This window comes from Haliotis rufescens, unplaced genomic scaffold (genome assembly GCF_023055435.1).
Source record: "Haliotis rufescens isolate VD_foot unplaced genomic scaffold, xgHalRufe1.0.p SCAF_4, whole genome shotgun sequence".
NCBI classification, from domain to species: Eukaryota; Metazoa; Mollusca; class Gastropoda; order Lepetellida; family Haliotidae; genus Haliotis; species Haliotis rufescens.
In genome coordinates, this window is record NW_025964112.1 from 43,034,707 (window position 1) to 43,045,106 (window position 10,400).

The window sequence follows — 10,400 nt, forward strand, 5'->3', positions numbered from 1 at the left end:
TATTTTCCCAACTTGTGTAAGATGACGGGAAATGTGCGGGGGGAAGATTTAATGAAAGGAAATCACGCCAACATGGCATGTTTCGGTCCCCAAGCTTTGGGGTGTGCGCAACCGACGAAATATTCTCCTTTTCGTTATTGTTTTTTACCACACCAACCATCGCATGATAAAAATTCAATTAAGAAAATATTGGATCGTACCCCCTAGTTCGGCCTGCATGTTTTCAACGACCAATGATGCCATACTGAATACTGTGCAGCCACAAACTGTTCAGCGAAGGGTTCAATGTCAAACTTTACACTAGGAGGCGGCCATGACAGGTTACAGCGCCATCTACTTCCTTTGACGAATGTCCGCAAATAGAATCTAAATTTAGTAACAGGAGACTCCAACACGATTGGATGGTATTTTTAACTCATATCGCGGGTTTATAAAGGTATTATATCTACCTCATATGTTACTACAGCTTTGAATCAGTGTGATATGGTGCTGGGAGATATAACCTCGTAAGTATATGTGATGTTAACACATACTATATCATGTGCATTATATTTACGAAGCAAGTTTGTTGAGATTTATCAGTTTAATGATAGACATCCTTGCTTCTCTGTGATTTTTTTGGCAGTGTTTGTTTGTTTGTTGTTTAACGCCGCATTGAGCAATAGTCCAGCTGTGTGACGGTGGCCTGTAAATGATCGAGTCTGGATCAGACAATCCAGTGATTGACATCATGTGCATCAATGTAAGCAAATGGGATACGTTGACATGCATCAACTAAGTCAGCGAGCCTGACCACCCGATCAAGTTAGTCATAATGCTAGTATTTCTATTATTTATATTTCTATCTTTCTTGATTATTCAATGATAGAATGGATATAATTGTCTTGTCTTGTTTTAACTGTTACCTTTACTATTTCCTCTATGTTGTTTTTGCAGTAAAATGCAGAATATCAAACTTGTAGTTGTCGGTGACGGTGGAGTTGGGAAGAGTTGTCTTTTCATTACTTACACTACGGGGAATTTCCCGAGTGAGTACGTCCCGACGGTGTTTGACAACTACAGCTCGTACGTCATGGTCGACGGCAAGCCTATAAACCTGGGTCTGTGGGACACTGCCGGGCAGGTAAAGTAATCAAGCATGATCATCTGTAACTCAATGAATTTGCGCGTCTGTTTATCATTTATTTTCTTCATATTTTAAAGGGTTTTTTTCTGGCCTAGACTCGATTATTTGCCGTGATATAGATACAATGGTGTCAATCACTTTAAAATCAGATCTTAGTTAGCGGTAGCGAGAACTAAGATCTGATTTTAATGAGATTGCAGTGGCGTTGACTGAGCCATCAAACAACATTCACTCATCATCTTCCCATTTTAAAAGCATCAAATATGCACGCAATTCCTTAATATTTGACAACTGCGTATAAATTTAGCAGTGGCACAGTTAGCGATATCATAGTTACATCATCGCGCTTGTGACTTAATAGATCTATATTTTGGACCCGTCAAAGATTGTTGAATGCTGAAAGTGTTGATATAAATAAAAAGTATTAAGTAAAAAAAATAGCGTATTCATTCAGAGAAAATGCATCAGTAGTCTCCAACACTTTGTAAAACATGCACCAGTAAGAAAAAAGGGCGAAACAGGAAAACCTGAAATAATATGGACCCGGGTTCTTGATGGAGGAAATACGGTATGTTTTCTGTTTTGAAGTAAGCAATGTTATAAGTGTTATTTTATATAAATCATTCTCCAGGAGGACTATGACCGGATCCGCCCCCAGTCCTACTTTCGGACCGACGTGTTCCTGGTGTGTTTTGATATAAAGAACAGAGACTCCTTCGAGAACATCCGTGAGAAGTGGTACCCTGAAGTACAGCACCACTGCCCGAACACGCCAAAAGTAATCGTCGGCTGCAAGACAGGTCAGTAATATAGGTTCTCATACATTTTCCCTGACTACTTGACGATCCACCAACTTTATGTTTTTAATAATATCTGATATTTACTCACACTTTTAGTGTGAGAGTGAGTTTGTTTAACGTCATTTAATGGTTTGTCAGTTACGGCGTGTTAGCTTGATTTTGGAGTAAAACCCGAATGAATGCATAATTTAGATATTTACCAATTTGTAAAACACAGAAGTATAAGGGTAATTGGGACACAAGTGGCCCAGTTGTCATTTTATAAGGCACCCAATTCGTTTTGCATAGTTGCGTCCATTAGACCTGCCAGAAATGTATGATCGTGGCTTTGAATCCCTTATTCGCCGTGATAAGATTTTTGGTTTGTCTGAACCATATATCCCTCGTTAGAGTCACCATAGTGGTCAACGTTTTATTTACTTTTATTTACTTTGTCAAATATTATCAAAATCTCGTAGTTCCGTATGTCGTATTTCAGATTTACGTCGAGGCGTCGAAGATAAGACAGCAGTGTCCTATGAAGAAGGCTCAGCATTAGCTAAGTCACTTGGAATGCAGTACTTTGACACTAGTGCTCTGGCTTTGACGGGGCTGAAGGAGTGTTTAGAGGGAGCCGTAAGTGACCTTTTACTGACGCTTCACTAAATATGTATGCCAGCATTTCGAACCAGAGTTCGTATGATAATCGCTTGGACATAATATCATAGATCTTACACGACAGGAGTGTTATTAGTGAGATTGGTGTATAATGGGTATATACCTTTTTTCAGATCAGATTTGCATTGAACCGACCTGCTGCCCCGAAGCGAATGATGTTCGGGAGATCCAAGAAACCAATGCCTCTCCCACCAGTCATGCCGCCGGCAGGTATGTGATCTCAACCACTCAAATAGTAACCTAACAATATCCGGAAAAGGTTTTTAACATTGAAATCATAAAGAAAAGTGCAGTGTTTGTGTTTAGACGGTCCGCTATTAGTTATCTCCCTTTGAATGAACAACGCGAGTGGATGAGTCGGGTTGAACGGCGTTTGATTTGTTTGTTTGTTTGCTTTTTAACGCCACACTCAACACTATCCCAGCTATATGACAGCTGTCTGTAAATAATCGAGCCTGGACCAGACAATCCATGATTGACATCATGAGCATCGACCTACGCAATTGGGATACGATGACATGCATCAACCAAGTCAGCGGGCCTGACCACCTGATCCCGTTAGTCGCCTCTTACGACAAGGATAGTCGCCTTTTCCAGCAAGCATGGTTTGCTGAAGACCTATTCTACCCCGGATCTTCACTGGCCGAACGCCGCTTGAACATGAGTTCAGTAGGTATAAACATAATAATGGAATCCCGACGTGAAGCAGGTCTCAGGCGTATATACTTTGGTGAAACCCACGAGCATGGGTGTCGTGCTAACAAACTCTTATAAAGAGGGCGAATATGAAATTTCATCGCACAATCAGCGTATCCTGGATTTAAAAAAACCGTTTGACCAGTGACAGAAAATTAAATATGAAATATAACAATATTGTAAAATAACAAGTATAAGAGCTCGGTGTATTGATATTCGTAACCGCATAACCAGCTTGAAATATTGTAGGCCTGGCCCCGTGGACGGATATAGAGACGTCCAAGTTTGCTGAAGACTGGTACCAGCTCCTGGAGGACCCCAAGCTCTCGGACGTCACCTTCCTCCTGGGGGACAGGCATGAACTGGACGCCCACAAGCTCCTGTTGTCCTCAGCCTCAAAGTTCTTCGCCCAAATCCTGCAGCTGCCATTTACTAGAAAGGTAATGGTTCATTGTGTAGTTGAATGCATACCCTGTGTGGTTCTAATGTCTGATACCATTTCCAAGAACAGACCCTTCTCACTCTCGTACCCGAGAAGCTTGATATACATGTGTGGTCTGACCTTTTCTGAGTTTGTTTGTTGTTTAACGCTGCACTCAGAAATATTCAAGCTTACTATGTGATGGTGATATGTAAATAATCGAATCTGGACCAAATCCAGTGATTGACATCATGAGCATCGTTCAAAGCAATCTGATGCGATAACATGCTAGCCTGATCCCCCGATCCCGCAAGTCGCCTCTTATGACAAGCATGGGTTGCGGAAGACCAATTCTAACCCTGATCCTCCTGGGATGAACTTACAAAGTAACCTGTTATAGTCTTGCTCAAAGATTGTTTGAGTGTGTATGGGTATAAACAGCCTTTAGCAAAACTCAAGCAATATCACGCCGGGGACACCAATGTATCCACGTGAAGGATCGAACCGGAGGATGAATCGCAATACCACCCAAGGTCCCGCCAAATACAATGCGAAGGGGCAGAGTTATGTCTCTTCAGTAGTGCTTTGAATGTTTTGGTGCTTTGGTGTTTTGTATCTAAATATTAAAGAAAAGGCGCTTTTCTTTTCAGACCAACCAACTGGCAAAGGTCAAGGGGACAGAGGCCATGACCCGAGAGGACCTCAACTCTGGCAAGGTGGAGGGCATCACCTTTGTGTTCGACACAGACTGTAAGACAAAGCCAGGTCACGTGACTATTCAGCTCAGCGCTGACATCCCTGCAACCACATTCACACACGTGCTGGAGTTCCTCTATACGGGTAGGCATTGTTTTCCCCGTCTTTTCATGAGAGAATTTGTACCTGGGTGATTGGATAAAGGTAATCTTGTTTTATGGAGCAATCAGTAATATAACAGCTTTATCGAGACTGTTCGGGCCCAATCTCTTTAAAATCAGACCTCAGTTCTCGCTACCGCTAAACAAAGATATGAGGGGTCACGTCAGAACGACCTTTCATCCGACCAATCAGAGCATCGCTTACCAGATTATGAAAGTGACAGTCGGAATGGGATTTCTAATCATGCAACCTCGAAAATTTTAACTCCGAACGATAGTTACAGGTTTAACGAGTGAATTCATACAATCTAGACCATCTATTGGCCATTCCAGAATGTTCTTTTGTTCAGGTTTCAAATTTGTAATCGAGAATTTGTCAAAATATGTTTCGAAGCGTAGTCGTCAATTTGAAATTAGTGCCGTAAAGGACGAGAAAGCTGCCTTCTGATTGGTCATTCCATTGGTCGGTCAAAGTTCGCGCAAGGTCGGTCTGACGTGACCCGTAATGGGATGTCCTCAGATCTTTGTTTAGCTGTAGCGAGAACTAAGATCTGATTTTAATGAGATTGGTTCGGGCCAGTCAAACCAGCTAATCGTACAAGAAACGATCTATACCTTTGGTACACAAAGACTGACACTCAACCATGTCCTGCCATTTTAAGAACGATCCTTCTGATTGCTTCTGATGACTGAGTTGGTTTTAACGCTGCTTTCAACTGTATTTCGGTTATTTACGGCGTGTCAAGTAAGAAGTGACATAGATCCGTGAAGATCCGGGGTAGAATAGGTCTTCAGCAACCTCCGTTTGACGTAAAAGGCGACTGTGCTTGTCGTACGAGGCGATTAAAGGGATCGGGTGATCAGACTCGCTGACTAGGTTGATGCATGTCATCGTTTCCCAATTGCGTGGATCGATGCTCATGATCTCAGTCCCTGGATGTCTTGTCCATACTCGATTATTTACAGATCGCCGTCATATAGCTTGACTATTGCTGTGTGTGGCATTAAACAGCAAATAAACAAACACCTTGGCGAAACCCACGAGTTGGATCGAGCATGGTGCTGAGAAACCTGGAAACATATTCAGGAAGAATCTGACATTCGACCCCACGATCACAGGTTTCTGGCACTCTGTAGTCACGTGATTCTCCAGAACGAACTGTGGCGTCTAGAAAACACTGCCATCCTTGCCAGCGGTTCTAATGACAAGCTGTGGGACCCGGGGACCCATTATTACCAAACTAGCATCAGATATTAAAGATGTACACCGCATGATCCACTCTTTCTGCATTTTCAGGAACTGCCCGGCTGCCGGATGACGTCAGTGATGACCGCCTGTTAGACCTCATCAGGGTGGCCAAGATCTTTAAACTTCCCAAGCTGGTGACGATTTGCCGCAACGTGTTGAACGAGGAAGACTTCCTCAACCCAAGCATCGGCACCTTCCTCAACGACGAGACGGCGGCCAAGATGAAGGAGCTCTATTTCAACCAACCAGATGCAGCTGATGTCGTTTTCGACATTGGAGGTGAGAACGAGAAATAATCCATTGCAAAATGTAACGAACATGTATAACTTTAGACCTGTATATTATTGTTGTATTTCTGTACTGCTTTGGACGGTAAATGTATTCTTGGCATGACTTAGCTTCATTCTGTTCAAATGAAATAGATGGCAGTAAAACCTATTAGCTAGTTCATAGTAGTTGAAATGCTTTAGAATCGCATGAACACCCCCATCTTCACGCCGAGGCAGGAAAACGTGCCTTTTATTGGTTCAAATGATTTGTAACCTTGAATCTTTTTCGTGCTGAAAACTTAGTGAGTCTTGAGATCTCATCTGTTCCAGGGATCGAGGTGTACGCGCACAAGGTTGTCCTCATGTCTCGATGTGACGTCATGGCCGCCATGTTTGGCGGTACTTTCATTGAGGCTTTTCAGTCTGGAATGTGCAAGGTATGTTCTCGCTTGATTGTGGTTTTTTGAACGTTGTGTTTACATCAGCTGCGTAACTCGTATTCGCAAACAGTCAGTGAGTAAGTATAGTTTTACGCCGCTTTTAGCAATATTGAAACAATATCACGACGGAACACGTAAATCGGGCTTCACACATTGTACCCATGTGGGGAATCGAACCCGGGTCTTCAGCGTGACGAGCCAACGCCTTAACCACAAGGCTACCCCACCGCCCCGTATTCGCATATAGATGTATTAATGATGGAAACGTACACTAACGATTCGACACCACCGAGTTTGAGACAAAGGAGTTCGACTGTATGTTCATATATAGATTTAGTGATTAACACGTGATTTGTCATGAATCACGTAGAGTGTCAAAGTGGTATTCCATGTGTGGAGACAATTGTATAGTTGTAAACATACACCTAAAGAGTCACAATTTCTGTAAGTAAACTATGTATGGTTATATAATTTTATGGATCAAGTATTGTGTATATTGAAAGGGTATTTGGAGATAGACACAGCTTGTCTTGTGCTTTGACTTTAAATGTGAAATCTGGTAGAAATTATATTTGCTATCACCCTATAAAAATGTATATTATTCAAACACGCCTAAACGTATAGCCGAAGTTGGGATATGCCATGTACATGCTCTTGAAACATAACAATGGGTAACTATTTTCTTCCAGCTGAAAGTTCAAAACACAACCTTAGAAAATATATATTGATTGTTAGAAGATGAAATTTAGAAATTCACTGGTTTTGTTCCAGGTGAAGATTCCAAACACAAGCTACGAGTGTTTCCTCGCGTTATTGGAGTATATCTACACAGACCACGCCCCGATTGAAGGTGGTGATGCGGTCGGGATATTAGTCCTGGCGGATGAATACTGTCAACCTCGCCTCGTGAACCTGTGTGAGTTGTACATCACCAAGGAAGTTGACCGGAGCTGTACCAAGAACATCGAGAAGTCCGACATTGACGTCATCGGACTCCTGCTGACAGCACAGGTAGGAATTCTAAAAATCATCACGATTGTGCGATCATAAAACTACATTCTTTTACTTATTTGGGACGATTTGTTTGTTTGTTTATTCATTAACCGGACTCAGCAATATTCCAGCTATATGACGGCGGTATGTAAGTAATGGAGTCTGGACAGGACAATCCAGTGATTGACATCACGAGCATCGATCCACGCCAGAGGGATCAAATGACAGGCATTAACCATGTCAGCGAGCCTGACCACCCGATCCCGTTAGTCGCCTCTTACGACAAGCATAGTCGCCTTTTACAGCAAGCATGGGTTGCTGAAGACCTATTCTACCCCGGACCTTCACGGGTCTTACGGTACAGGAGACCCAGCTTACTAAGGCACTACTGCGATCTGCGGTTAAAACTTGCGTCTCAGGCGTGACAGAAACCAATGATTGTTGGTTCGAATCCAAAATTCACCCTGATTATGTTTCTTGGTTTGTCAGCACCATGTCGATTTCTTGTGTGTTTCCCGTCTTAGACCTGCATCACGTCGAGTACAAGAAGCTGACAGCGGAGACAACGGAAATACTGTTTAAGAGGCGTTTAACCAAACTAATCATTCAATATGGGCGATCGAGTAACATAGAGGATAACATTTTCACTCGTCATGGCGAAGACCCGGGTTATGTCAGGTACTTTTTATGTTTAACTAATCGTTAACTAACTGTAGGCATCTATATGTTATTGTAGCTCCACAACGCTGCGCAGCTGTCCAAATGGTGCCTGCACTTCATCTCGTCCAACTACATAGCGTTCTCCCAGAGGTCAGAGTTTATCATGTTAAAAGGCGATAACGAGGTGTACGTGGAAGAGAACCGATGGCCGCCAGCGGCCTACCTCAACGAAGTGGATGAGTATGAGAAGAAGGTGTCCAAACTAGGAGGAACATGTTCAGTCATGTGAACAATTTCATAAACAGACTCTGACGTCACAAGAAGCTTGAGCTGCCAGAGTAATCACCCGGAAATTACTTTCATCACTTGACGTCATGGGAAGCGATTGTTTTGTCAGCCTCGGTTTGGTTTGCGTGAAACACATTCAGCACGAAGAGGCAGAAAAACCACCTGTTCCCCACCTTCGTCACCGCTCGTCCCTTTCCGTGACCATCACGAAGCTATTCGGCTTGTCCCGGAATAACACGAGTTGGTCACGAATGCCGACACATGACGTATTTTCAACAGTTGTCACGGGTGTTGAAACTTTGGATTGAAAGCTGAAATATGGCTCTGATATGGTTGCTTTGAGTAATGTCACCCAATGTCCTAATGAGTTGTGATTTCTGTTCGTATATTGCGCCTTAGGCGCGACAATTCCATGTGCAGAAACCTATGTCACAAAGGCATCTCAGAAACCTATGATCGTGTGTGAGAATTGGTCCCCAGGTCCACAGCATAAGAGCCGGGTACAATGATGACAGGGCTTTCAAGACGCCACAGAGCAAGAAACCTATGATCTTGGGTTCGAATCCACTATTCCCCTTGATTATGTTTCTAGGTTTGTCGACACCATACCCGTGCTCGTGGGTATCTCAAAAGCGGTAAACTTATGGCGCCACTTCATATTTTTCTCCCACATCAAGTTGACACGCCGATATATATCTGAAATACTGTTGAATGCGATGGTCAACCCAACTCAATCACTCACTTGGATAATATAGATACGTATTAAGGTGTTGGCACACGATGTATTCTATGCTCAAAGTATGTGTTAACTGTTGTATTTTACCCTAGTTACATATATACATGTATATAGTCGCAATAAACATGAATAAATAATCACGAGGTGTTGTGTAACCTATTAGCCCAATAATAGGTCCGCATGTTTTGTAATACATTGATTTGTTTGTTTGTTGTTTAACGCCGCACTCAGCAATATTCCAGCTATATGACGGCGGTCTGTAGATAATCAAGTCTGGACCAGACAAAAACAAACGATGACATGCATCAGCCACGTCAGCGAGTCTGACCACCCGATCCCGTTAGTCGCCTCTAAAACCAACTCACTCATAAGAAGTAATCAGAACAAGGATCGTTGTTAAAATGGAGGGATATGGTTGAGTGTCTGTCATTGTATACCCAAGGTTTAGATTCGTTGCTCCATAAAACAAGATTACCTTTATCCAATCACCCAGGTTCTAATTCTCACGGGGAAACCAATGCATACCCGTATAGAGGAACTCCAGCACCTGTGTGAATGTGGCGGAAGTGATGTCAGCGCTGAGTTGAGTAGTCACGTGACCTGGCTTTGTCTTGCAGTCTGTGTCGGACAGAAAGGTGATGCCCTCCACCTTGCCCGAGTTGAGGTCCTCTCGGCTCATGGCCTTGCCCCTTGACCTTTGCCAGCTTGTTGGTCTGAAAAGAAAAGCGCCTTTTCTTTAATATTTAGATACAAAACACCGTTGATTCAACCACTATTGAAGGGACATAACTCTGTCCCTTCGTCTTGTATTTGGCGGGACCTTGGAGTAGTATAGCGTTTCATTCTCACGACGAAGACCCCGGTTCGATTCCTCACATTGATAAGTGCGAATGTGATGATTGAGTCTGTTGACGTGACAAGTTGCAGAATATGACCTAAACCCTAACGCATTACGCCTATTCATATAATTAATACCTTATAAATTTGACATGTGATTACTTTCTCGTGTGTCGTAAACAAACTTGAATGTATCTGAATTACACACACAAACATGCATGAACACTATACTATACAGATAGATAACTTATATTAATCACCTGAACTAAACACGCTCCAATATTTAATTTAGTCTAAAGTATACTAATGTGTAAAATATATTATACTACAGTTATTATCTGACATTGGTATAATATGTCATCGTGGGCCTA

At 42.6% G+C, this 10,400-nt stretch overlaps 1 protein-coding gene across 1 annotated transcript; it reads left to right on the top strand.

The window, feature by feature from the left end:
- Nucleotides 1–475: 475 nt before the first annotated feature.
- LOC124135932 (rho-related protein racA-like) lies at nucleotides 476–9,383 on the top strand. The gene is made up of 11 exons (XM_046501629.2): nucleotides 476–506; nucleotides 937–1,123; nucleotides 1,758–1,926; nucleotides 2,405–2,541; nucleotides 2,697–2,793; nucleotides 3,529–3,719; nucleotides 4,351–4,540; nucleotides 5,855–6,085; nucleotides 6,406–6,512; nucleotides 7,287–7,526; nucleotides 8,245–9,383. The coding sequence occupies exons 1-11, from the start codon at nucleotides 484–486 to the stop codon at nucleotides 8,455–8,457; spliced, it is 1,785 nt and encodes a 594-aa protein (XP_046357585.2). The 5' UTR covers nucleotides 476–483; the 3' UTR covers nucleotides 8,458–9,383.
- The last annotated feature ends 1,017 nt before the right edge of the window (nucleotides 9,384–10,400 follow it).

Coding starts and splice junctions, on each gene's coding strand:
- LOC124135932 (XM_046501629.2), top strand. CDS start 484: ATGGTGCTGGGAGATATAACCTC. Junction 2,542..2,696: donor AGGAGTGTTTAGAGGGAGCC/GTAAGTGACCTT, acceptor ACCTTTTTTCAG/ATCAGATTTGCATTGAACCG. Junction 6,086..6,405: donor TGTCGTTTTCGACATTGGAG/GTGAGAACGAGA, acceptor CATCTGTTCCAG/GGATCGAGGTGTACGCGCAC.